This window comes from Oryctolagus cuniculus, chromosome 10 (genome assembly GCF_964237555.1).
Source record: "Oryctolagus cuniculus chromosome 10, mOryCun1.1, whole genome shotgun sequence".
Classification (NCBI taxonomy): Eukaryota; Metazoa; Chordata; class Mammalia; order Lagomorpha; family Leporidae; genus Oryctolagus; species Oryctolagus cuniculus.
This window is the reverse complement of record NC_091441.1, coordinates 102,747,637-102,775,196: the sequence shown is the minus strand read 5'-3', so window position 1 is coordinate 102,775,196 and position 27,560 is coordinate 102,747,637. Positions and strand designations below refer to the sequence as shown.

The following is a 27,560-nucleotide window of genomic DNA, read 5'->3' as shown; positions in this document are numbered from 1 at the left end:
TGGTTAGATGTGATGTAACAGATGTATTTTACATGGATCTGGAGGCAATGCTGTGGACCAGAAGCAAAGTTATTTTTTTAAAAGATTTTATTTATTTGAGAGGTAAAATTACAGTGGGAGGGAGAGACAGAAAGGTCTTCCATTCATTGGTTCACTCCCCAAGAAACCACAATGGCTGGAGCTGGGCCAATCTGAAGCCAGGAACCAGGAGATTCTTCCAGGTCTCCTACGCAGGTGCAGGAGCCCAAAAGGTGGGATCATTTGCTGCTGCTTTCCCAGGCCACAGCAGAGAGCAAGATTGGAGGAGGAGCAGCCGGGGCTAGAACCGGCGCCCTTTTGTGCCACAGTGCCGCCCCGAACAAGGTTTATTTTGTTTTAGAAAATGAGCACTAATTGATTCATTTCTTTTCTTTTTTATTGGGGGTGGGGTGGGGGGACTTCTGAAACTCCAGCAAGGAAGACTTGCAGACTTCTTAGACTTAGCATACTGCCCCCGCTAAGCTCAGGTCATCACTCTGACCCTGCATCTTAGCAGGGTGGCTACCTCTAGGAAACTCCAGAACTCCTGTGATTCTGGGAATCCTTGTCCCCCGTGGCTTCCCTAACACTCAAGGCTTGGTCCCCTTGCCTCTCTGAGCCTCTCTTGTCAATGAGAATAAGAATTTGAACATGGGTTGCTGACATGGAGGAACTAACTTTTTTAGTGCTGTAAACCCTTAGCCAAAAGGACAGTGCTGATTACGTAATGAATGACAAAATGATCATTGTTCTGGGTCTTTGGAAAGCGGGTAGCCCCTGCAGTGGCCTATAGTCTCATAAGGCCCACCAAATCATGGGGTCTGGCCCTGCCAAGGCAACCACAGGCAGGACTCAAAACTCAGTAAATCTGTAGCAGGCTAATTTTTCAGTTGATAACTTTGTGTGACCCATAAGTAAAGTAAGAATTATCTAAGTGGCCCTTGGCAGAAAAAAGATTGCCCACTCCTGCCTTAGAGGAATAGAAGACCTAGGACAACCCCTGGGCTTGGGACCTCTGAGCTGAGCCCTCATCTGTCATGTGTCACCCCAGTGTGGCTTCTTTTCTTTTCTTTTTCTTTCTTTTTTTTTTTTTCTTTTTTCTTTTTTTTTTTTTTTTTTGACAGGCTGAGTGGACAGTGAGAGAGAGAGACAGAGAGAAAGGTCTTCCTTTTGCCGTTGGTTCACCCTCCAATGGCCGCCGCGGCCGGCGCGCTGCGGCCGGCGCACCGCGCTGATCCGATGGCAGGAGCCAGGTGCTTTTTCCTGATCTCCCATGGGGTGCAGGGCCCAAGCACCTGGGCCATCCTCCACTGCACTCCCTGGCCGCAGCAGAGGGCTGGCCTGGAAGAGGGGCAACCAGGACAGAATCCGGCGCCCCAACCGGGACTAGAACCCGGTGTGCCGGCGCCGCTAGGCAGAGGATTAGCCTAGTGAGCCGCGGCACCGGCCCAGTGTGGCTTCTTTACAGTGTGGTGGTGATCCCTGTACCACTGGCCCCAGAAAGTGGTGACTTGCCAGCTCCTCCAGGGTGAAATGCCAACTCTGGGAAGTTCAGAGGTTCTAAAACATAACCTCTTACCCCTAAAATTTCATTTCCACTCCCTTCCCACTTCCCAGTAAAGCCATGCACCTGGTTCTGGGCATGCAGCCCATCCATGCTACACCACCACTTAGTTGGTGCCTTGCTTTTAGCTGAGCTGCTCAGACCCCACTGCTTCAGAAGTCCTCACTGTGAATAAGTCTGTGGCACTTGCTGGTGGTGGTTTCGGCACTGTCCGCCCCTTTGATGGGCTGTTCTGCTGGTCACTAACTGTGAGCGTTATTGTGGGTGTGTCTGCCTGGCCAGACACCAGGCTACAGAGCTAATGAACAGGTGAGACTTGCAGGTTGGTGGAGGAAAACAAATAAAACTAGACTTGACTGGACTGGGAGCCAGAGCAGGGCAGCGCACACACATTACTGTCCTCCTCATCACTCAGGTGTGAGCCCCTGTACGCTTGGTCACATTTAGTGGCAGCCCAGTGAATGTTTTTGAGTTGAGGTCAGTAAAGGAGCCTTTAGTGATCAAATAGGGCGAGGTGATGGGGTTTAGGGATTGGAGGTGGCCCCCTGAAGGCGAGAGCTAGTTGGCAGTAGGAGTACTGGGGGCTTGGGACCTGCTCGGGAGACCCGAGCTGCTCATTCTGCCCAGCCCCTGAGAAGCAAGGACTCGCGTGGGGAGGTGAGTTCTTAGCAGAGAGCCTCTGTTTGACCTCAAGGGACTGCAGTGTCCCCAGATGAAAATAGAAAAGGAAAAGGGGTCTGGCTTTGCTCTTTGTTAGGGGCAGGATGAAGGGAACGTGGAGTTTGTTTCAAGGAGAGTTTTCCCCCTTAGTTCTCAGATTTTCAGTTGACTAATATAAGGAAAAGTACTTGGGTGGTTTTGGGAGGCCTGATTTAATTGTGAGACTGTGAAGCTTGTAAGTGAGTTGGGATGCTCCGTTCTATTCAGCTCTTGGTGTCTAGCACTGCGTCCTTTCCCAGATCACAGAACCTCGCTCACTAGGGAGCGTGATGGGAAAACACAGCTCCTCTGTACACTCCTTGGTCCCACATTGTTCAAGGATGGGATACTCTGCTTACTTGAGTAAGGGTTAGTCCACCAACTTGGTGTACCTGTTTGGTGTACCCTCTTCCAATCAGGTTATGGCACAGCCATGAAAGTAAGCAGATACGGTGGGCGCTGTGGTGTAGCGGGTAAAGCTGCCACCTGTAGTGCCAGCATCTCATATGGGCGCTGGTTCAAGTCCCGGCTGCTCCACTTTACGTGCAGCTCTCTATTGTGGGCTGGGAATGTGGTGGAAGATGGTCCAGGTCCTTGGGCCCCTGTACCCAAGTGGGAAGACCTTGGAGGAAGCTTCTGGCTCCTGGCTTTGGGTCTGCATAGCTCCGGTTGCAGCCAATTGAGGAGTGAACCACTGGATGGAAGACCTCTCGTTCTCTGCCTCTCCTGTGTATAACTGACTTTCAAATAAATAAATCTAAAGGAAAGAAAGAAAGAAGGAAAGAGTAAGCAGACACGGCCTTCTAGAGAGAGTTCTGGGATCCCAAGGCTCATGCATTTGTTTCATGAATGTATACATTAAGTGGCTGTTATGTGCCAGGCAGCAGGTTAATGATAAGGTACGGGCTTCTAGCCCTTAAGATCTGTGTGGTGGGTGAGCAACAGGCTTTTCCTGCAGACTTCTTAGCCAGAACAACTACCTGCTTCATAAACAGCCCACAGCCAATTAGCAAGAGTAAATGGAGGCTATGTTGGGAGGATTGGTAACTATAGACAGAGAAATGACAGTATCCAGGAGTGGAGGAAGAAGACAAAGAACTGCACAAAGGAGATGCCAGGGTTATAATTATAATCTGAACTGCCACTTGGTGGAAGGCTGAGGCCCAGTGAATGTGGGTAACCCCTGAGGACATCATTTCCTAACACATTCCAGTAATTGATGTTCCTGGTAATGACTACACATCATTCCAGAAGAAATGGATGACTGTTGTAGTTAAGACAGGAACAGCTGTAAAATCTTCTGTCCCCCCCACCCCGCCTTTTTTTTTTTTTTTTTTTTTGCTTCATTTTTAGGATTCATCTCAGCCATCCAAAAAGCCCTCATGGGGCAGGTGTAGTCTAGCAGTTAAGATGCCTATGCCGGTTATGGGGTTGGGGGGGAGCCGCTATGATCAAAAGTTGTACTTTGGAAATTTATATTTATTGAACAAAGTTTAAAAAAAAATGATGCCTATGCCCCATCGAGAGTACTTCTGTTCAGTACTGGGCTCTGGCTCCTTACTCCGTTTCCTGTTGATAGAGGTCTTGGGAGGCAGCAGGTGAGGACTCAAGTAATTGGGTTCCTGCCACCCACAAGGGAGACCTGGACTGAGTTCTAGCTTCAGCCATTGCAGGCGTTTGGGAAGAGAACCAGCAGATGGGAACTCGGTCATGCTTTTGTGTGCACTTGCTCTTTCACGCACTCTCTCACTTCGTGTCTTTGCCTCTCAAAAAAGGATAATACTTTTTAAAAAAGATTTATTTATTTGAAAGGCAAAGTCACAGACAGAGGCAGAGAGAGGTCTTCCATCCGCTGGTTCACTCCCCAGATGTGACCACAACAACCGGAGCTGTGTGGATCCAAAGCCAGGAGCTGCTTCTGGGTGTCCCACACGGGCAAAGGGCCCCAAGAACTTGGGCCATCTTCAACTGCTTTCCCAAGCCATAGCAGAGAGCTGGACCAGAAGAGGAGCAGCCAGACTCCAACTGGCACGCATATGGGATGCCAGTACTGCAGGGGGCGGGTTTACCAGAAAGCCGGAGTGCAGGCCCCATAATAATACATTTTTAAAATGGCCCTCAGGGTGCAAGTGATGGGAGGAGGCAGGTGAGTTGTCACCATGTTGATCACACCACGCTGTTCTGCAGGGAAAGCAGGAGTCATGAAGAGTGTATTGTTCATTTGGTGGGTCACCACTGCTTGGAAACAAACATCAGCAAACTTTTCTAGAGTAAATGCTTGTGGCTTGTGGGTCATTGGGTCTCCTTCAGAGCTACTCACTTCTTACCAGCCAGTATAGTACAAAAGCAGACAGAGATGGTATATAATCCAGTGGTGTGGCTTTGGGCCAATAACACTTTAGTGGTTTAGAACTTAAATAGTAATTGTGGCAACATAGGTGACATACTTAGGAATCTGTGGTAGCAAGAAAAAAAAAAAAAAGAATTCCTGCATCTGTAGAAGTAGTTAAAATGTTGCCCTTTGGAGTCAGTGTGGAATGTCAGCCTTTGTCCTGCCTTGGCTGAACAGAAGTCAGGATCTTTGCTAGCCCGGGTCAGGTCCCAGACATCCCTGATCTGCCATCTCCTGCTGTCCTGTTTGATACTGCAGAGGGTGGGCCCACTCTTTGAATGCCCTTAGGTTGTCCCTGGCTGCACTACATTGTCCCTGCCTTCTGGAGAGCACAGGTTGCTTTGTTTGTAAGTTCTGGTTGGTGTGGTAGGCATTTTCCCTGTAGGAGTGCCTGGGTTTGAGTCTCCACTCGGCTTCTGATCCCAGCTTGCTACTGAATCCTTGCTGCTCACATGGGAGATCCAGCTTGGGCTCCTGGCCCCTGATGTTGGCCCAGCCGTCCTCCGCTGCAGGCATTGAAGCCTGCCCTTGCCCTTCAGAGCCAGAGTCTTGAGGACAGTGCATGTAGCCAGTGCTGCTTCTGAGTGATTGCCTCTGCTGAGTTCTCAAGACTGAGTTGTCACTTGCTGTGCCATAGCCTGTGCCACAGGTGACTTGTCCATGGCACTCAGATCTGATGGTGAACTAAAACCATCTCATTTTCTGAGAAACCTGGTGGCTCGTGATGCAGTAAGCCAGAGAGGTTACCGTGAAGACAGAGCAGGGACATCTCTCTTCCCTGTGTCTGTGGCACAGAACAGGTTTCAGACATTGCTTCTTAGTTGTGTCACTGCTGTCTCCAGAGACTTGGGTGAAGCTGTCAGCAGGGAGGAGTGCTTTGTCCCTCTGTGCTTGTTTCTGCAGGAGTAGGAGCCTTTCCTAGAGAGTGTGTGCACGGTCGGTGAGGTGTGCAGTGTGCAACAGTCGACATCACTCACACAAACGCCTCCACCGGCGCTCTTGGCTTTGACACCAACAGCCCTGGGAGGTGGTGGCCAGGGCTGGAATGTGGGTGTTCCCACAGGAGAGGAAACGAAGGTTCATGAAAGCGCATGGCCAGGTGGTGGAGAGCATCGTTGAACTCTTCGTCCAGCACGTTCTACCCTTGCTCCGTCACCCACAGGGTCAGCAGAACTCAAGGTGTCTTACTCCAGAAAACAACCTTACTGGCCAATCGGGCTGAAATAGTTGATTGGTTTCAAGAACTTTATCTGTCCTAGTGACTGTTGTGCCTTTATCATTGACTAGTGCAGTGACCTTGAATGTCCTAATGGTTACAGCTAACACTAGTCCTAGGTCACCACTGTTTTTCTCATACTCATCCCTGTTACTCCTGAGCAGCCTCAGCAGTGTCTGGGTTTGCCCTTGTCTGCTGAGGGGGGTTTGCCCTAAGCAGTTGGCGTACCTCACTGCCCTGTTGCCCCTCTTCCTCTGCTTTAAGTCAAAGCTTGAACTTAGCCACTGAAGCGCGGTCTGCACAGATCTCCAGCAGCTGAGAGGCCTGGGTTCCCCTTCTGCCTCTAAGTGGCGTGCTGTGCTGCTGCTTCTGCTGCAGCCGGCTCTGGCCGAGCGTGCAGCCTTCTCATTCTCATCATGGGAAGTTTTGGGGCAAGATGGTCCCGTTGCTCTAAGGCTAAGGAAACTCAGGAACAGAGAAGACAACTCGTATTTTAAATGAAAAGGCATCCAGGAAGCCTTCAGCCGGGGGTTCGCACGTGGATACTTGGGGCTCGCTTTGCAAAGGTGGTTTTGTCCGTCCCCTAACTGAAGGACATCATCGAGCTCCTGGGTGCTTTCTCTTTCAGATGCCAGTATGGACAGAATAGCTTATGATGCTCATCCCCACCCACCACTTCCGAGACATTGAGCGGAAGCCAGAATACCTCCAGCCAGAGAAGTGCACCCCACCTCCCTACCCTGGTCCTGTGGGAACCATGTGGTTTATCCGCGACGGCTGTGGCATTGCCTGTGCGATTGTCACCTGGTTTCTGGTCCTCTATGCGGAGTTCGTGGTCCTCTTCGTCATGCTGCTTCCATCCCGAGACTACGTGTACAGCATCATCAATGGAGTCATCTTCAACGTGCTGGCCTTCTTGGCCCTGGCTTCCCACTGCCGGGCCATGCTGACGGACCCCGTGAGTATGTCTGGGCTCGTTTTGACCAGCCCACACTCTCCTCCTTGGCCCTGGCATGGCCACAGCCTGCATGTACCCCCTGGACCTTGAGAATGTGGAGAACAGAGGGGCCAGGACTGGGTGGGAGAGTGTACCCTCCCCCTTATTCAGAATTCTCTGGAACTCCAACTAGGGAAGAGACTAATGTCTGTACCACAGCTGTCTGTCTTGGTTGAATGATACCATCCATGCATTGATAAATACGTTGATGGAGCCTTCTGTGGGAGGGGTTTGACCTAACAGACCTGGCTAGAAAGACACACTCAGATGACCCTGGACTCAGGGGCCAGGTGATTGGGAACTGAGCCATGCTGAAGGGCTCGTTCAAGATGAGGCTTCCAGTACATGTAGGACTGGAGCCAGGCAGATTTGAAAGGAAAGCTACAAACAGTTCCAGGAACTTAGACAGAAATGACCTTCACTTTGCTTAAGTGTGGTTTATCTTTTCCTGAAAAACAGGAGTAGCATGTATGGACCATGGCAGACGCCTCTTGGTGAATATCTGTATCTATGGCAAAGCAGTGATGTTCTGTGTGATGACTTAGCTAAATATGTCAAGCCACACAAGTGGCTATTGGAGGTTTTTGCAGCCTGGTATTAAAACACCCATTGCTATTCATTATCAAGGGGCTGCAGTGTTGATAAAGACCTCCTGTGGCTTCATGTCTCAGTTCCTGGCATGTGTGTTTAAATCGGGAAAGGGAAGGCACCGCTGATGGCAGTGGGCCTGGCTGCACAGGTTTTGTTTCTGTGAGCCCCCAGGAAAGCACAATAAGGAGGGTGGGTCCTCCCTTATCAAAAGGCTCCATTTCCTGCTGGCTCAGGTGGTAGATTGGGAGTCTGTCCCAAGGGAGGCAGCTTTCCCCGGCCCATGACGCATCAGTGACTGGTCCAGCCAGTGCCTGTTCACAGGCGAGTGTCTCGGTGAGGCGGCACGCGCTGGCAGGCAGGGGCCTGCTGGCCCGGTGTGAGTGCTGCTGACGGGCTCACACAGCGGCCATCGCCTGAGGGAGAAGTGTAGACTCAAAGTGCCCCCGAACACAAGGGGCCGGGAGAGTTTTCCCACAGCACCAACTTGGTCATACTGAAAACAAGTTAAGGATTCATTCAGAAGTTTTTAGATGCCCTTGCTACTGGGATACAGTAGTAAAAGATAGTGTTTTGCTCAGCTTGTACTCGTGGTCCAGTGTCTTCAAAGCCCAGGTGTTGAGGGAACCTCTGTGTAGAGAAGAGATGGGAGGGGAGCCCCCTATGATGAGCCCCATGTGATGGCAGGAGGAAGCGTGGGTTTCTGTGGGAGAGCGAAGAAGTGGGTGTTTGTCTAATTGAGGGTGACTGCTTGGAGGAGGTGTTGTCCCAGCCAGTTCGTGTCAGAGCAGTGGACGCTGTTAGGGGAGGTGGAAGATAGGGCAGGAAGACATACACAAAGACGGGAGAGCAGCTGTGTGGCTGCTGTGCACAGCGAGGAGTTGGGGACAGTGGGACCTTAGGAGGAACAGGGGTCTGGGTTGCTGGTGCGGGTGCGCTGCCAGAGCAGGGGAGTCCGGGTTACTGGTGAGAGGCAGTTTAGAACCCCTGAGGGTTTCAGACAGAAGGGTGGCAGCCTCGGGCTGTCTTTCTTTTTTTTTTTTTTTTTTGACAGGCCGAGTGGACAGTGAGAGAGAGAGAGAGAGAAAGGTCTTCCTTTGCCGTTGGTTCACCCTCCAATGGCCGCCGCTGCAGCCGGCGCACCGCGCTGATCCGATGGCAGGAGCCAGGATCCAGGTGCTTTTCCTGGTCTCCCATGGGGTGCAGGGCCCAAGCACCTGGGCCATCCTCCACTGCACTCCCTGGCCATAGCAGAGAGCTGGCCTGGAAGAGGGGCAACCAGGACAGAATCCGGCGCCCCGACCGGGACTAGAACCCGGTGTGCCGGCGCCGCAAGGTGGAGGATTAGCATATTGAGCCACGGCGCCGGCCTGGGCTGTCTTTCTTCATGGATCACCGTGGAGTAGTGAGGAGTGGCACTGATGGGGAAGTGACACGAATGTGTGTTTATTGACTGCCTGCTCTGTGAGAGGTCCTTCCTGAGCCAAGTTCCTGCCTCCCTAAAGCTCATGTTCCGGATGGATCAAGAGACTGCAGAAAGTGTCAGGTGCTTTAAGGATGGTAAAATAGTGTGACTGCACGTTGAAGGGGTTACTTTAGATCAGGTGGTCAGAGCACACCTCTCTGAGGCGGTCCCATTGAGCTGACCTGAATGACACGGAGCTGTCAGCTAGGCATGGACGATCCAAGCACAGGGTCTGCCAGGCAGTGGAGAAAGGAGGTACAAAGGCCCAGGGGCAGGATTGTGCGTGGCATGTTCAGGAAATAAGGACTAAGACCAGGCTGACCAAAGCACGGTGACAGGCAGAGGGGTTATAAGAGGTGGAGGGGGCTGCAGAAGCCAGGTTGTGCGGGACCTTGCAGGTCTTGTGAGAGCTGTGGTTTTATTATAAGTGTGGTGGGAAGCCCGCAGAAGCAGGGCGTGATCTGATTTGCTGTGTGCTTGGTGCAAGCTGGCAAGAGTAGAAGCAGGAACTGGAGGTTGAGACAAGACCTTGCAGTGGCTGAGACCAGGGCAGGAACAGTGAAGCAGGAGAGAAACAGTTGGATTTGCTGTGTTGTTGTTTTTTTTTTTTTTTTTTTTTTTTTTTTTTTAATACCTGAGAGAGGAGCTACTTAGGAAACTCACAGTCCTTTTTTTTTTTTTTTTTTTTTTTTAAGGTTCATTTATTTTATTCAAAAGGCAGACTTAGAGAGGCGGAAGTGGAGCAGCGTGGACTTGTACTGGCACCCGTGTGGGATGCTGGTGATATAGACAGTGGTTTAACACACTGTACCACAGTGCCGGCCCCGCTGTGTATTTTAAGCCACCGATTCTCAAGGCTGGCTGCATTGTAGAATCCCTTGGAGAGCTTTTAAAAAGTATGGATGCCTGGGCCCCACCCCCAGAGGTTCTGCTGTTACTGGTCTGGAGGCAGACCCTAAGTGTTGGGATCTTGAAAGCTTCCACATGTCTCATGGTCAGTCAGGCCTATGGACTGCGGTTAAGAGAATGGAGAGAACCCAGTGTGTAAAACAACGGCAGCGCTGCTGTCAAGGGCTCCCTGAGGTCCCACTGCAGCACCAGGCTTCCGATGAACAGAGTTGAGAGCTCTACCTCCAACTGCAAGCAGACCTATTAGGGATTCCTTATTAATGCTGTAGGAGCGAGGGCAGTCTGTTTATAGACAGGAGTTGCTGCAAGGTTCTACTAAGGCATTCCCTGGTGGATTATAAATGTTTGTATCTCAAGAATCCCTGTTGCCCACAGTTTTTCAAAACATCCATAGGCGTATGCAGCAGTGTATGCATTGTGTATCATTTTGGTTTGTTACTGATTTAGAAAACATAAAATACTCTAATGTTCTTCAGCTAGAGCAGTAACTGTACCACTTGCAGCTTTGCAATTCTTACTCCAAATGTAACATCAGAACCATCTCACCCCCCACAGCCTTCTGGACTGTAGCAGTCACTGACTCCAACGCAGCAGTATTTGGGCCCGCATAGAGCTGGTGCAGAAAAGGAAAGGGGGAAATGACTCATCAGTGTGTCTGCAGCCCCCTTAGAAGTGAGGTTGCCGCTGGAGAAGCAGGCTCTCGGGGTTAGGCCTGTAAACAGAGCGAAGAGGCTAGATGGACAGAGGAGCACAAGCCAGGCTGGTGCTGGGCTCTTGGCATCTGCTCCCTGCACACCCTGAGGTTGTGTAATGGCATCCAGGGGACTTCTGGCTCCTGTAGCGCTCCAGGTGTTGGAAGCCTCGCATGACTCGACTTGCCCTGAGGAGTCAGCCTTCTGCACACTCCCTGGACGCCGGCACCTTATCGTGGCACCTCTGTTTTCCCCCTTTGCCGATTTCGCTATTTTTTCTTTTGATTCCTCATCCTGTGAACTCCCTGTGGAATCCTGAGGGACTCCCTTTCAAAGTTAGATGGAGGACAGTGTCTGTCTCTCAGATGTATAAAGCTGAGAGACTGTTTTTGTATGGGCTACTAGGAAGCTCAAAGACAAGCGCTGTGTAATCAGAGCAGTTGTAAAAACTCCCACCATCAACATATCTTTGCTCTACATTCCCTTGGATCTAATTGTTAACCTCATAAATTATTTCACTTCTGAGATTGGAGAAAAGGAGGAATATAAAGCCATTAAACTTCACTGCCTTGCTGAGGAGAAGAAACGTCATCTGTCTACCTACCACAGCCCCCTTCCCATGTGGCCCACCTTGTGACCACCTCACCACACACACTGCTGTGGGCATTCACTGTAGTTTCCGCTGCCCAAGGTCATCCTTGGAAATGCTGGGGCTCACTTCAGATGTGGGGTTAGAGTTCCCTTCTGGAGTCTCTTGGCAACCTGAGCATGCACTGTAAACAGCTGGAAGACGGATATTTCCTGGGAGGAGGTGTGGCAATATTGGTCCTCCCAGAGCAGCCGATGATCAGCTAGAGGGCCTCGGCCTACTTGCCTTAGGCCGGGTCAGGGGCAGGTGGGAGCAGGCAGCCGCGTTCTCCCGTGGGACAGGCACCTTCTCACACCTGCTGCTGACCCACTACAGACACCAAAGGAAGTGACTGAATTTGGGCTTGCCTACCTCCTGCCTTTCCTTGGAGAAGACCAGGGGTCTATGGCACAGGCCTGGGCTGTTCACCATGTCCCTGGGAGAGCTGTTGGAGGGAGAGTTACTGCCCGACCTGCAGGAGTGTGCAGGCGTCCTCCACAACCCTGGAACTGTTTCAGCATGTTTGATTGCTATTGTCTGAAATGGCTAGAGATTTTGAAGTCCTTTGAAGTGGTCCTAGAAAATCATTAGTGTTAGTTTAGCCCCATCCCCACTGTTTCCTTATTATTATTATTATTTTATTTATTTGACAGATAGAGTTATAGACAGAGAGACAGAGAGAAAGGTCTTCCTTCCATTAGTTTACTCCCCAAATGGCCACCACGGCCAGTGCTGTGCCGATCCGAAGCCAGGAGCCAGGTGCTTTTCCTGGTCTCCCATGGAGTGCAGGGCCCAAGCACCTGGGCCATCCTCCACTGCCCTCCCTGGCCACAGCAGAGAGCTGGACTGAAAGAGGAGCAACCGGGACTAGAATCTGGCACCCATATGGGATGCTGGTGCCGCAGGCGGAGGATTAACCAAGTGAGCCACGGCGCCTGGCCGCCCCACGGTTTTCTTAATAAGATTTATTTATTTGAAAGGCAGAGTTGCAGAGAGGCAGAGGCAGAGAGAGAGGTCTTCTATCTGCTGGTTCACTCCCCAGATAGCCTCAACAGCCAGAGCTGAGCTGATCAGGAGCCAGGAGCTTCTTCTGGGTCCCCCATGCTGGGCTCCAAGGACTTGGGCTATCCTCCAGTGCTTTCCCAGGCCATAGCAGAGAGCTGGATCAGAAGTGGAGCAGCCGGGTCTCAAACTAGCACCCATATGGGATGCCGGAACTGCAGACGGCTGCTTTTACCCGCCATGCCACAGTGCCACCTCCCCCCATTTTCCTTGGTGTCCTTTTCACATTGTTGTGGTATCCTAGGTATTTACTAGAGTAGGCTTTGTGATCCTAGGCCTGTTTCAGTCTGTCGCTCCCCCTCTTCATGGGGGAACGACACAGGACCCTGCGCTGTTCTTTCGTCTGCTCGGCCCTCCCCGGGTTTGCTGCTGGTTCTTCCCGGGTTGGCTACTATCCCTTCCACCTCCGTGGAAGGGCAGTTCCCCCTGGCCGCATTCCCCACTTCCGCAGGGGAGCGGCACACCGCCGGCCGGCTCTCTCGGGGGCTGCACGGGTTCCCTTAGATGTTCCCCATAGATGTTCCTGGTGCATGCCGTCTCTCTCCTCCTTTATAGTCCTTCTCCGCCAATCCCAACTCGGCTGAGTACGCTGCTCTCCAATCAGGAGCAAGTCCTACAGTTAATTGGTTGAACTGGAGGCAGCTGTGCGGAAGCTGTTTACTTCTCTCCCAGCGCCATATTGTGGGAGAGCAGATGCATAGAATAAGTCTTAATTCCAGTAACAGTCTAGTCCGGGCTGCTCCCCACACAGTCTTTCATGTGTTTTGTTTATTTTAAAGACAGAGTTACAGAAAGAGGTAGACACAGAGAGAAAGAGAGGTCTTTCATCTATCTGCTAGTTCACTCCCCAAATGGCTGCAACTGCCAGAGCTGAGCCAAGCCGATCAGGAGCCAGGAGCTTCCTCCTGGTCTCCCACACAGGTGCAAGGTCCCAAGGACTTGGGCCATCCTCCGCTGCTTTCCCAGGAGCATTAGCAGGGAGTTGCATCGGAAATGGAGCAGCTGGGACTCAGACCAGCGCCATATGGGATGCTGCGCCAAAGCACTGGCCCCTTGTGCCAGTCTTAATGTTAGGAGTGACAATGTCATCGACAGAAGAATGGTGTGGCATGAAGGCGATTTTTCTTTTAAAGATGGTTTTGATCTTAGTGATATAATAGCTTTGTTTGGGTTTGTTGTCTGCTTTACTGCAACTTCTGTTTCTAGTGATGATTTGAAGGGTTTGTATTTTTTTTAAGAGATTTATATTTTTATTTGAAAGTGAGAGAGAAGGGGATCTTCCATCTGTTGGTTCACTCCCCAGATGGCTGCACAGCCAGAGCTGCATCGATCCGAAGCCAGGAGCCAGGAGCTTCTTCCGGGTCTCCAATGTGGGTGCAGGGGCCCAAGGACTTCGGCCATCCTCCACTGCTATCCCAGGCCACAGTAGAGAGCTGGATTGAAAATGGAGCAGCTGGGGCCGGCGCCGTGGCTCACTAGGCTAATCCTCCGCCTAGCGGCGCCGGCACACCGGGTTCTAGTCCCAGTTGGGGCGCCGGATTCTGTCCCGGTTGCCCCTCTTCCAGGCTAGCCCTCTGCTGTGGCCAGGGAGTGCAGTGGAGGATGGCCCAAGTGCTTGGGCCCTGCACCCCATGGGAGACCAGGAGAAGTACCTGGCTCCTGCCATCGGATCAGCGCGGTGCGCCGGCCGCAGCGCGCCGGCCACGGCGGCCATTGGAGGGTGAACCAACGGCAAAGGAAGACCTTTCTCTCTGTCTCTCTCTCTCACTCTCCACTCTGCCTGTCAAAAAAAAAAAGAAAAGAAAATGGAGCAGCCGGAACTTGAACTGGCACCCATATGGGATGCCGACACTGCCAGTAGCAGCTTTAACCACTATGCCACAATGCCGGCCCCTGAAGACAGTTTTTAAAGTAGCCTTCTCCAGGACAAACCAGAAAGCCCTGATAAATGTGTTCTGCCTTCGGGTAGAGGCGCAGGTTTTTGACTTGGGTCACTGAGATGTGAATGTCGTTCTGCCGCCTCTTGGCCGCGTGGTCTTGGGACGTGGTGGGACTTGTGTGCCTGTGAGGAACATAATGGTCTCTGCCTCATGGGTTCCTTGTCAGAATTGGCTGGCAAAGTAAGGTTTTGTCGGAGAGCGTTTGGAATTGTGCCTGTCACAGAAGTGCTCCGTAAACATGTGTCACGTCATGGTTCTTCAGCTTGGGTTTATTAGACACAGGCCGCATAGCAGGCCCTGGGCGGTTTGCTGGGTAGGAGCTGAGAGTCTCTCTTGGCTGCCGAGTCTGCAGTCTCGCAGGGGTGGTGTGCGATTGAGTCAGTGCTGTGTATTTTCACGCGGAAACAGCGAGGCTGAACCAGGGGTTCTGCCTGGGTTGTCTTGGGGCTGTGAGGAAGAGGGCAGAGAAGGTGATCCTTGGGTGAGGGGTTTGGCTTTGGTGCAGGAAGCAAGGAGGCAGCCGACGCTGTGGCCTAGTGGGCAAAGCCACCGCCTACAGCTCCAGCATCCCATATGGATGCCAGTTCAAGTCCTGGTTACTCCTCTTCCAATCCAACTCTTCGCTTATGGCCTGGGAAGGCAATGGAAGATGACCCAAGTGCTTGGGCCCCTGCACCTGAATGAGAGACCCGAAAGAGGCTCCTGGCTCCTGGCTCCGGATCGGCCTGCTCCTGCTGTTGTGGCCATCTGGGGCATGAACCAGCAGATGGAAGACCTTTCTGTCTCTCCCACTCTATGTCTGTAACTATCTTTGCAATAAATAAATAAAAATCTTAAAAAGGGGTGGGGCGAGGAGGTGCCTGGCCGGCTAGAGGGCTGGAGTCTGTGGAGATAGGTCCGAAAGAACACATTCTTTAAAAACACAAACAGCGCCGGCACACCGGGTTCTAGTCCTGGTTGGGGCACCGGATTCTGTCCCGGTTGCCCCTCTTCCAGGCCAGCTCTCTGCTGTGGCCAGGGAGTGCAGTGGAGGATGGCCCAGGTGCTTGGGCCCTGCACCCCATGGGAGACCAGGAAAAGCACCTGGCTCCTGGCTCCTGGCTCCTGGCTCCTGCCATCGGATCAGCGCGGTGTGCCGGCCACAGCGCGCCGGCCGCGGCGGCCATTGGAGGGTGAACCAACGGCAAAGGAAGACCTTTCTCTCTCTCTCTCTCTCTCACTGTCCACTCTGCCTGTCAAAATAAATAAATAAATAAATAAATAAATAAATAAATAAATAAATAAAAAACACAAACAGAAAATGGAGGGAGGGAAAGAACGGAAGAAAAAAATGTCACTAGAAGCAGAGCCTGGAAAGTGCAGCTGTACCAACTGCTGTGTCTCTGGGGCTGGCCCAGCTGGCATCTCGCTCTGAGAGATGGGCTCAGGTGGCTGGGCAGGTGCAGTCTTGCCTAGATGGGATGAGGCGTCTGAGAGGTGTCTGCGTGGAGGCGTGCTGTTAGAGGGCCGCTGTTAGAAAGCCCAAGCTCTGCTACATGATGTCTCCAAGCTTGCGCTACGAGAAAGGCAAAGGGTCTGCGTTCTGGCATACTGGGTTAAGTTGCTTCCTGTCATCCTGGCATCCCACGTGAGAACACCAGTTGTAGTCCCAGCTGCTCTGTTTCTGATCCAGCTCTCTGCTGATGAGCCTGGGAAGGCAGTGGAAGATGGCCTAAGTCTTTCGCCCCTGCCACTCACGTGGGAGACCCAGATGATGTTTCCGACTCCTGGCTTCAGGCTAGCTCAACCCCACCAGGGTTCTGGCCATTTAGGGAGTGAACCAGTGGATGAGAGTTCTTTAAATGTCTCACCCTCCCCCTCCACCCAACTCTGCCTTTGAAATAAGTAAAAATAAAACCTAAACAACAACAACAACAACAAAAAGACAATAGTGAGACCATTGAACAAGAGCTCTGACTGCTCTTTCCTCCTGCTGCCTTGCATGTAGGATCAACTGAATTTCACAGCAAATTCTGGGGGCGGGGACCTGCTTAAAAACTGGGCCTGAAAAATACATTATAACCCAAATAAATAATAACCCAAATAAAATGAGGCACCTGGGTCTTGGCTTGGAAAATTTAGCCCCTTCATCTGTTTGGAGAAATGATGTCCCTTTACACTTTTCCTCTTGTACATGAGACAATGGATCCACAAGAGATATCAGTTTCAGAATCTCGATTGCTTTTTACAAGAAAGAAAATGGCAACTAAGGCCCTGTGGCCTTTGTGGGACCCTCTTCCCCTGGATGAGACAGTCCTAACTTGGTTACAGACTTCAGTAGAGGAGGTCTTACTCCTACTTTGGGTTGTTCTTGCAGTTTGTTTTTGCTTGTGTGTTTTAATAAGTGTTCTCCATATTACAAAAGCTACATGTTCATAATAGAGCATTTCAGAAGGTCAAGAAAATAAGTACCTGCAGTCCTACTACATGAGATAACTACAAATGCTTTTTGCAGGTAGCCTTTTTCCCTCTGTGTCTGTGTGTGTAATTGGTACTGTTTCTCATGTCACCATGTATTTTTGTGGCATATTTAATGTCAAATCAACATTCTCAACGGCATTGTACATACCATGTGATCCTTGCCCACAAAAGTTTATTTTCTTTTGTGATAGCTGAATGCAATTTATAGAATCATTTTTCCTATTTTTGAAAATTTTTTTTAAGATTTATGTATTTAAAGTTTTTTTCACCTTAAGATTTATTTATTTATTTATCCTCAGGCTCAGTCCCCAAATAGCCGCAGTGGCAGGGACTGGGCCAGGAGCCAGGAACTTCATCTTAGTCTCCCACATGGGCAACAGGGAGTCGAGTGCTTGAGCCATCTTCTGCCTTCCCAGGCACATTAACAAGAAGCTAGGTTGGTAGTAGAGCATCTGGGACTCAGATTAGCACTCTGATATGGGATGCTGGAGTTACAAGCTGCAATTTAACCTGCTGTGCCACAACAACAGGTCATAAAAAAAAAAAAAAAAAAAAAAAAACTTAATGAACCCCTTGAGTGAGTTGAAAGGGCATCAGGCCCCGCTCCTGAGACGAGCATGCGTGTCAACAGTAGCCTTGTGTTTCCTCAGGCTCTGCTGGTCTCCAGCCCCTTGTAAGCCTCAGGACACAGCTGTGGGAAACTGACTCCTCCTCCAAAGGACATGTCAGCCTGGTGGCGTCTCAGGAGTCCTCACCTAGGCAGAAGGAGGCTCAGCAGGGGAGAAATTGGGCCCTAGCAAAGAGAGGTGGAGAGGCCCAGATCCCCGCTCTGGATCTGTGCTGGGACTGATTCCCGCCCCTCCCCTGCCAGGTACCCCTACCAGCTCAGCCTCCAACAGGATCCTGCTGGCATTCCCAGGACCCCCGCCCTGAGTCCTCCTTCCTCTTGCTTAGCTCCTGATGTACTGGTGACCAAGCTGTTCTTGAGGTGCTCGGCCTTGGCTACTCCACCAGCTGTTGGGAGCTCCGAGTTCCCATCCCTTTGTGCTTCCACAGTGCTTGGCATGGTATAGACTTTGAGGAGAGAGCTGTTGGTTGATCTGTCTCTGCAGTTGCCTTAGCTGCGATCTTTAACCCCTGCGAGTCATTTTCTTAGCAAAAGACAAAACCACAGCTTCCTTGCATTCTGAGCCTTTAAAGGTTTTTCTGTTTCTTAGTGGTTCTTCCCTTTCCAGGATTCCTTTTTTGTAGAAAAAGTTCTGATACCCCATCCTCATTCCTTCTGCCCTAGGAGACCCTCTGGCCTGTTAAACTGTGTTCTCACTCACTGTGGGCCCTCTCAGGACTTGGAGGAAGTCCCAGGCTCTGCTGTTCTAATGTAGATTTAACTTCCTTGATCATAGTAGCTTGTGGATGCCCACTGAGGATTGGAGCCTGGTCACACAGACCTGACACGGGGGCTGTGGGCACGGTGGGGGGGATGTCAGTCCCATCCGACAGCCACAGCTTGACCTGGTGTCAGATAGTACTTGGGAGCTAAGAGAAGCAAGAGGAGTTACCAGGATGGCATGATTGTTCTTGGCCCTGCTACAGCGTAAGTACAGGGTCTGGGACCTGGGCAGTTGTATGCAGCAGTGCCGTATCAGAGGCCGGGCATCTGTAGTTTCTTGAGAACTTGAGCACTGGGGCTGGTGCTGCGGTGCAGCAGGTTAAGCCACCACTTGCTGCACTGGCATCCATATCAGCGTGCTGATTCAAGTCCTGGTTGCTGTGCTTGGGATCCAACCTCCTGCTAATTTGCCTGGGAAAGCAGTGGAGGATGGCCAGGTACTTGGGCCCCTGCCCATAGGTGGGAGCCCTGGATTGGAGTTCCTGTTTCCTGGCTTCAGCCTGGCCCAGACCTGGCTGTTGCAGTCTTTTGGAGAGTGAACCAGCAGATAGAAGATCTCTTGATCTCTGTCTCTCCCTCTGTCATTGTCACTCTGCCTTTCAGGTAAATAAAATAAATTTAAAAAGTAGGGGTTTTTTTTTTGTTTTTCATTTTTTATTAGCAATTAATACAGAGATTCTACTGGTGCTCATCTGTTCTGTTTGTCACTCTCTCTATCATAGGTCTCTGAGATTTTAATCTCTTCTCTCCTATCTGATCCAAATAGCACAGGCACCTAAGGGTTCTTCTGGAAGCCCTAATGTCGCCTCATGGTTCTGGGCAGCCTGTACAGAAAAATCCATTCCTTCCTTTAGGTTGGTGGCCACTCTACATAGACAGGCCCCAACTGTCAGCCCAGCCTCCCTGCGCACACCGCGTTTCCCTGGCTTCACTCTCACTGCTTTGCCTTTTCCCCGTCACCCTGCTCCCCCTAGCTGGAACCACTTTTCTCCCATAGCTCTGCTTCACAAGCCCCTGCATGTTCCTGAAACCTCACTCTTGGAGAATGTCTCCGATTCCTCTGGTTTGTTGGCTGCTGCCTCCTCCGTGCCGCCTTCAGGTCTTCTACAGTGTATACTGCCCTTCACTAGAAGTGTTTGTCAGCTTAGGAGGCCTCGTGCCTCCTGAAGAGCAAAGACGGTGGGTTTGATTCCTGAGCCCGTAACACGGAGTGTGGGAGCACAGGGCTCAGTGCCAAGCAGTGAGTGGTGAAGGTTGGCCGTTGAAGCCCTGCTCAATTCTGAATGCTGCCTGTCTCCATGTGTTGGAAGGGTGCACAGCCAGAGCAGATGCTGATGGCATTCTCTGCCATCCTTAGAACAAGAGTACCCAGTATTCGCCGCGTATTCATGGGTGAAACAGCACATTGGGGTGGCCTGGCCAGATAGCCAGTCCAGTGCCCAAGCGCAGCCGCTCACAGTTGCAGTGCATTCGCTGAGGACTAAATGGAGAGTGCCAGTCCTTCCTAACAGAAGGGGGGATGGAAGAAAGAAGGAAGGAAGAAGGGAAGAAAGCAAACTCTAGGGGCCGGTGCTGGAGCACAGTGGGTTGAAGCTGCGGCCTGCAGTGCTGGCATCCCATCCTTATGGGTGCTGGTTTGTGTCCCAGCTGCTCCTCTTCTGATCCTGCTCTCTACTATGGCCTGGGAAAGCAGTAGAAGATGGCCCAGGTCCTTGGGCCCTCGCACCCACATGGGAAACCCAGAAGAAGCTCCTGGCTCCTGGCTTCGGATCAGCTCAGCTCCATCTGTTGCAGCCGTTTGGGGAGTGAACCAGCAGATAGGAGACCCCTCTCTTTCTCTACCTCCCTCTGTAACTCTTTCAAATAAATCTTAAAGAAAACTCTAGAACTCTAGCTGTTTTTCTTTACTTTTTTGAAATTTATTTGAAAAGCAGAGTGACGGGGCTGGGGCAGGGATCTTCCATCTACTGGTTCACTCCAAATGGCCATTGTAGCTGGCACTGAGCCAGACTCCATCTGGGTCTCCCACATGGGTAGCAGGGACTCAAATACTTGAGAGCCATCATCCGCTGTTGCCCAGGCATATCAGCAGGGAGCTGAATTAGAGGACCTGGACTCGAATTGGCACTCCAATATGAGATACAGGTATCCCAAGCAACAGCTTAAGCTGCTGTGGCACAGTACCACCCCTTGATTGCAATTTTAACAGAACCCATTAAAATGTAGAGCTGCAAATTTGGATCTAGGAAAACCGAACTGTTAGATAGGAGACTGAGCAATGACAAGTTGCAAAGGCCAGTGCTGTTACCCGGAAGTTTAATGTAAACCAAAAGAAGTCAGTGAGTCAGATCATCACTAATATTTACAGAGGAAAGAAGTTCTGGGGCCAGCACTGTGACTTAGCAGGTGAAGCCACCGCCTGCGGTGCCAACATCTCATGTGGCTGCCAGTTAGAATCCCAGCTGCTCTGCATAGATCAAGCTCCTTGCTAATACACCTGGAAACTAGTGGAAAGGTGGCCCAAATCCTCGGGCCCCTGCACCCACATGGGAGACCTGGAAGAAACTCCTGGCTTCAGATCAGCCCAGCTCCTTCCATTGTGGCCATTTAGGGAGTGCACCGGTAGATAGAATATTGTTCTTTCTCTTCCTCTCTCTGTAACTCCGCCTTTCAAATAAATGAATCTTTAAAAAAAAAAAAAGTTCAATGAAAATGACTGTAACAGAATGAAAATAGAGGTCAGAGCCAATGTTCAATGTAAAAATTTAGCCAAGGGATTAATGTGGCTTAATGGCATTTACTGAGGACAGTTCTTTGTTGATAACTATTTCTGGCCGTTGACATAATTCTGAACATCGAGTCCACACATGTGTACAGTTGCTCCTTGGAGGTGATACTCTCCACTGCACCGTGTCGGAATGGACAGAACCACCAGTCTGACCCTGACGCCTTTCCTCTTTCTTCCAGGGGGCAGTGCCCAAAGGAAATGCTACTAAAGAATTTATCGAGAGTTTGCAGTTGAAGCCCGGGCAGGTGGTGTACAAGTGTCCCAAATGCTGCAGCATCAAACCTGACCGAGCCCACCACTGCAGGTACACGCCCTGTCTCCCTTCTACTCCCCTGCCTCCCCGCCACACATACACACACACACACACACCCATAGGTGCCAGTTCAGCATCAGGACTGTCAGCTGCCAGCTGTCCTCCTGCTGCAGGTACGAGTGACCGATCCTGTGTGCTCACAAATTGGTTTGGGCCCAGGACACTTGTCCAGGGAGTTGGCTGTGCCGCCTCTGATGCAGGACCTGGCAGGCCTCTGCCTACCCACACCTTTGTTCAGATGTGTGTCACAGTGAGGGGAGTCCTGATCTTTGCAGCTTTGTCTCAAGGGTACCATGAGACTAAGCTTCAGAAAATTGTTCTGGCAACGTCTAGTACTTGAAGGTGCTGCCTTTGAGTGAAGGCCTTGCTCTACAACAGAACCAGAGGTTATGACAAATGTAGAACTCAACCACAAAAGCCACTTTCCTTCTTTCTTGGTGGTGATTTTCTCCCTTTTGGTTTTTTGGTTTCTTTGTTGTTTTGGGTCTTAGTGTAATAACAGTCAGGTAAAAATTGTGCTTTGTTGATTGAAGGCAACGTTAAGTGCTGAGGTATGGAAATAGAAAAGTGTTACTGGGTCTCCCTTTGAGATGGCTGTGCGTGTTTGGAGTGGGTGTGGAGGAATGAATTTGCTTCCTCCCTTTGTTGGGAGGTCGTCCTTTCAGCCTAAGGCTGCCGAGGCCTTTGGGCTGTAGGAGATCTGAGTGAGGCAGGCAGTGTTTGTGAATGGGCCTCCCTGTCACCTCTGGGACTGGCTGTGTCCCAGGCATTTCAGTGCGCCGGTCTTAGCATCAGTCTTATTTTTGTTTTGATGGTCACCCCCCCAAGGTAGGGGTTACTCAGGGACGACTCTCCCTAGGTGCAGAAATGCAGGCTCGTGGGGGGAAGTGACAGCTCAGAGTCGCACCTGCAGAGGGTAGTAGACAGGCTTGGCTCAGTGGTTCTGGCTCCAAGTCCAGGCAGGGCTCTGCACTGGCACTCTCACATGGGATGGCCTGTGTGCCTTCATGTGATCACGTGTATGCTTTTTCCCCTCTCTCTGTAAGAGGTCCGCGTGCCTCCCCAGCTAGCTGCGTTCTGCTGATGGTGACAGCTCAGGAGCCTGGGCAGAGGCCTCTGGTGATGGCTGCCACCTGCAGAGTTTCTGTCTGCATCACTGGCTTCTGAGATCTTGTTCAAGGCTCACTTCTTGTCCACAAGATGGAGTTGTCAATCTAGCTTTTCCTGCCACCGTGGGGCTCAGGAAGCAGCTGTTTCTAGGCATCCCCTGGTTGAAAAGGCCCAGCTTGTTAATGTGATCCCTCGTGGTAGCCTTGGCCTTGGAGAGGTCAGAGTCGGAAGTCCAGTGCTGCTTCTGCCACACTGTGGGCCCTTAGGCCAGGCACTGCATGTCTTTCAGCCTCAGCTCTTTGCCCTGTACGAAAGAGCCTTTGCTAGCTTGCTGTGCGGTTTAAGTAGGACAGGCGTGTGAGTCACCTGGCTCTCAGTCGAAGCTGCTTGTTCGTGGAAGCAGTTAGGGATGTGCCGGTTCATAAAAGCTGGACCAGAAACAGGGAGGCACCCAGTCTGTGGAAAGTAACTTTTGGACAACCTCGATGGCGCTTCACTCTGCTTTCCCCGAGCTCTCAGCTGCCTCCACTGCTCGGCATTTTCCTTTCCGCCTCGCCCAGCATGATCCAAGGAAGGGACTCGAGTGCTAGTGAACAAGTCGGCTTACCTAAACAAGAGCTGCTGATTCAGGTGCACTTCACTCTTCCTGCCACCGGCAGTGTGTGCGCACAGCTGCTGCTTCATGATGGCGCACCCTGGCCCAGGCCGTCTGGGGACTCACGGCTTCGGATAAGCAGACTCCGTGACACTCTAGACTGGGTGTGTGTGTGCGGCTGAGCCGAGTCCCCCTTGCCCACAGGGCAGAGGTGTGTGCGCCTGTGCTTGTGTTTGCACTGTGTTTTGCTTCCTCCCCTCTCAAGGAGTCCACAGAATTTGAGGTTGTCCCCACCCCCCAAGCTCCTGTGGGCACCACAGGTGCATCCAGAGCTTGCAGCCTTGGGATGTATGTAACTGGGCCTTTGCTCGCTAGGGGAGATGCCTTGGCTGCCAGCATGGAGTCTCCTGTCTGTGAGGACATGGAAGCACATGGAAATCCTGTGGGAGGAGCCGCTTCTGCCCACAAGGTGGCCAAGGCATTAGGCTTATGTGATCAGTCCCCCCCCCCCCCCCAAAGATTTTTATTCATTTGTTTGAGAGGTAGAGTTATAGACAGGGAAAGACAGAGAAAGGTCTTCCATCCGCTGATTCAGTCTCCAGATGGCTGCAGCGGTTGAAGCCGAGTCAATGGGAAGCCAGGAGCCAGGAGTTTCTTCCGGGTCTCCCACGTGGGTGCAAGGATCCAAGGCCTTGGGCCATCTTTTTCTGCTTTCCCAGGCCATAGCAGAGAGCTGGATTGGAAGTGGAGCAGCCAGGTCTCAAACCGGTGCCCATATGGGATGCTGGCGGTTTAGGCCAGGGTGTTAACCCACTGTGCCACAGCGCCGGCCCTAAAGCTAAGTTTTATTTTCCTGGAGCCCAAAGTAAAGTAAAGATTTGTCTCAGAACCCTGTTATTTGCTTTTTTTAAGTTTTTTTTTTTTTTTTTTTTTTGGACAGAGTTATAGACAGTGAGAAAGAGACAGAGACAAAGGTCTTCTCTCCATTGGTTCATTCCCCAAATGGCCGCCATGGCCGGTGCTGCACTGATCTGAAGCCAGGAGCCAGGTGCCCCCTCCTGGTCTCCCATGCGGGTGCAGGGGCCCAAACACCCGGAGCATCCTCCACTGCCCTCCCTGGCCACAGCAGAGAGCTGGACTGGAAGAAGAGCAACCGGAACTAGAACCCGTGGCCCACATGAGATGCTGGCGCCGCAGGCAGAGGATTAATGGCACTGGCCCCTTTTTTTTAGTTTTGTTTTGGAGATAGCACTGTGGCTCAGTGGATTAAGCTGTTGTCTGCAGTGCCTGCATCCCATATGAAAGCCAGTTCGTGTCCCGGCTGCTCCACTTCCGATGCAGCTCTCTGCTATGGCCTGGGAAAGCAGCAGAAGATGGCCCAAATCCTTGGACCCGCACCCACATGGGAGACCCAGGAGAAGCTCCTGGCTTCATATTGGCCCAACTCCAGCTGTTGTGGCCATTTGGGGAATGAACTAGCAGGTGGAAGGTCTCTCTCTCCCCCTGCTCCATACTTCCTCTCTGTATCTGTGCCTTTCAAATTTTTTTTTTTAATTATTTATTTGAAAGGCTGAGTTAGAGAGAGAGAGAGATCTTGTATCTGCTGATTCATTCCCCAAATGGCTGCAACAGCCAGGGCTGGGCCTGACCAAAGCCAAGAGCTGCTTCTCGGTCTCCCACGTGGGTGCAGGGGCCTAGGGACTTGGGGCTTCTTCCACTGCTTTCCCAGGTACATTAGCAAGGACCTACATGGGAAGTGGAACACCCTGGACTCCAACCGGTGCCTAATGGAATGCCAGCATTGCAGATGGCAGCTTTACCCTCTACACCGCAGCACCAACCTCAGAACCCTGTTCTGTTCTTGCACTGCACTACCTTTCTTAAAATTGTTTCTGACCTGGGCCAGGCTGTGGCGTAGATGTTCTTTTTGCTTCTGATTTTAGTCATAGCCAGTGAGGTGTGAGGTGAAAACCTCAATGCAAGCCGTGACCAACTTGATGCCTTCTTGCTATGTTTTCACTTTCCCTGCTGGATCATCCCTGGAGCCAGTGGGATTGAGTTCATTTTCCAGGCCTGCTCTCCCTGTCTGCTGTCAGGGCCTTCATGAGCTGATCCTTGCCCAGCAGAGCCCAGGGCTTGGCTCTGGGCTTATAGCCTTTGACCCCAGCGGCCTCCCCAGCAGGGCAGGAGCACTGGTTCAGCAGGATACCGTTCAGCAGGTGCTGCTGTATAGAGACACACAGTCCCCATGTCTGCTGTCACCCAGGATGGGCAACAGTGTCAGGCAGCTCCTGTGCTTCCCTGGGGAGGGGACATAGAAGCCCAAGAGAAACTGAATGCATGGGACCAATGAGCTTGTTGGGTTCTGCTGTGCTTTGGGGCCTGAAAAAGGGATAGGGAACCTGAGGGAAGAAGGGAGAAGTGTTCTAAAAACACTGATTTGGGGACAGAGAAGGGACCTGGAAGTCTCACAGGCACTCCATTGCAGACATTGGGTCTCCTCGTCAACTTACTGCATCCTTGCTCCCCAGTGCTCAGCAGCCCCCAGCTCCCGGCCCCAGGACTCGAGCTGGTGCTAGAGAGGCGTGCGAGGAGAGGGCTGTTGGACACAGTAAGGATCCCACGAAAGAATCGGGTGGATCCCTGTGGTGTGGGGAGGGCTCCTGGTCTGTGTGAACTGGGAGTCTTCCCTGGCCACTGTGTCTGGGGAGGGTGCTCATTGTGCCCCCTGCCTGCCTTGTGGGAAGGGCTTGGCTCTGAGCTCAGAGTCCAAGAGGCGGGTGGAGGTGGAAGGTCCGTTTTTGCTTTTTCTCAAGGAGTGCTTGCTGCCTGGCGTGAAACAGCAGGACAGGTGTGTTCCTTCACCGCGCCCCTGCAGGCCCCACCTCTGCTTGACTTGCTCCAGCCCCTGAGCCTTCGTGTGCACCACAACTCGGCCTCCGAGCAGTGCCTCCAGCCACAGTGTGAGAGGCGGTGCCTCCCACCTTGCCTCCCACCACCTCCTGGGGCCAGGATTGTGGGGTAAACTGCAGTCTGCGACACCACTGTCCCATGTGAATGCTGGTTCGAGTCCTGGGTATTCCACTTCCAGTCTAGCTCCCTGCTGATTGTCCCAGGAAAGCAGAAGGTGGCCCAGATGCTTGGGCCCCTGGGATGGGAGATCTGAATGGAGTTCAAGGCTCCTGGTTTGAGTCTGGTCCAGCCTTGGCTGTTGGAGCTATTTGGAGAGAGAACCACTAGATGAACAATCTCTATATGTATATCTCCCCTCTTCTCTCTGTAACTCTGCCTTTCAAATAAATATTTTCTTTTTTTAAAAGAAGGGCTGTCTTGGCTTTTCATGTCTTTGAAAACAGGAAATGCAGGGTGAGTATTTCGGAGCAGCTCTTGCAGCACGGGCAGCTGTGTGTTTTCTGAGTGGCAGCCCATTGTGAAACCGAACTTCCTGGTGCCTGCGCCTTGTCTCTTCCAAGAGCCTGGAGGAGGGTGCAGGCCGGCATTTGCTGAGGGCTTTGTTTAAACTCTCGGGCAGCTTTCAGGATGTTTGGCCACTTGGCACCTCTCTGCCACAGAGCCAACGCTGTCTCAAGAGCACCCACTTAAAACCCTTTTAAATTGAAGTGGGCTTGGAAGAGAAACTGCTCGGGAGCCTGGAGCCGGAAGGCAGCTACCCTCAGGAGCTGGCTCCCCAGACACAGGGGATTAGGAGCTCAGGGAGAACATGTAAGGAGTGGACTACCATGGCAGCCCCTAGAGTGACGGGTCAGGGGGGTGGCCTGGGGCTGAGGCCTGGAGTGCAGGAGACACCTTACTCTTGATTGTCTGCTTGTCTGTACTTTCACTGTGCTGGTAAAAACTGGCCAGTGACAGCCTCTGTGTGATCTATACATATTCATACGTATTGTTTAAAATTGACTTATTTGAAAGGCAGAGAGCTCTTCCATTCATTGGTTCACTTCCCAAGTGTGAGCAACAGATGAGGCTGGCCTAGGTCAAAGCCAGGAGCCCAGAACTCCACTCAGGTCTCCCGCATGCATGGCAGGGACCCATGTACCTGAGCTGACACCGTTGCCTCCAGGGTCTGCATTAACAAGCAGAGTCGGGCCTCGAACCCGGCACTCTGACAGGGGATATGCGTGTCGCGAGTGGCATCTTAACTGCTGTGCCAGATTCTCCGCTCATATGTATCTTTAAGATTGCTAACAGGAGAAACGAAGAGACAGAGATGGCGTGGTGGTGTTGCTGGTCCCCGGCTCTCTGCTTCCCTCTGTGTCCATGTCAGACGTCCTTTTCTTCACCTTGCACTCCTGGGCACAGAGATTCTGGAGCCAGGCCGCTATCTCTGAGACATGTCCATTCCTAGCACGCCAGTGTCACCGAGGCCCTTGGAAGTGGTGGCGAAGAGCGATGTGGAGACCACTGTGTTGAGCCAGGCTCAGTGTCTGCCCTCACGTTCCTTATAGTAGCAGCTTCATACGTGGGAAGCCTGAGTAGCCGGGGTAGCTCAGACCCTGTCTGCCTCTCTCCATAATTCATTCCGGGCTGAAGAAAACACACACCTACTCCTGGAAAGCAGAGCCCATGGAATAGGTCACTTGCGCGGCTGGAAGAGCTGCTCCTGGGCGTTCCCTGCCCTTCCAGCCTGTCAGCAAGATCCTTCCCAGTGCCAAGGGGTGAATGTGACACAGCGGGCAATAAACCCACTGGATCCAGAAATCTGAATTAAAGTCAGTT

The 27,560-nt window shown here is 51.8% G+C and overlaps 1 protein-coding gene across 5 annotated transcripts in view; it reads left to right on the top strand.

Annotated features, from left to right (window-relative positions):
* Positions 1-27,560, top strand: part of ZDHHC3 (zinc finger DHHC-type palmitoyltransferase 3) — a 58,752-nt gene that overhangs the window by 12,203 nt on the left and 18,989 nt on the right. For 3 of the 5 annotated variants that reach the window (XM_008260501.4, XM_017343760.3, XM_070050942.1), the window contains exons 2-3: positions 6,518-6,847; positions 20,988-21,112. In XM_008260501.4, coding sequence (XP_008258723.1) covers positions 6,542-6,847; positions 20,988-21,112 — 431 coding nt within the window. In that variant the 5' untranslated portion in view covers positions 6,518-6,541. The remainder of the gene's footprint in view (positions 1-6,517; positions 6,848-20,987; positions 21,113-27,560) is intronic. The other 2 variants (XM_051851682.2, XM_051851683.2) reach the window with 1 other exon arrangement.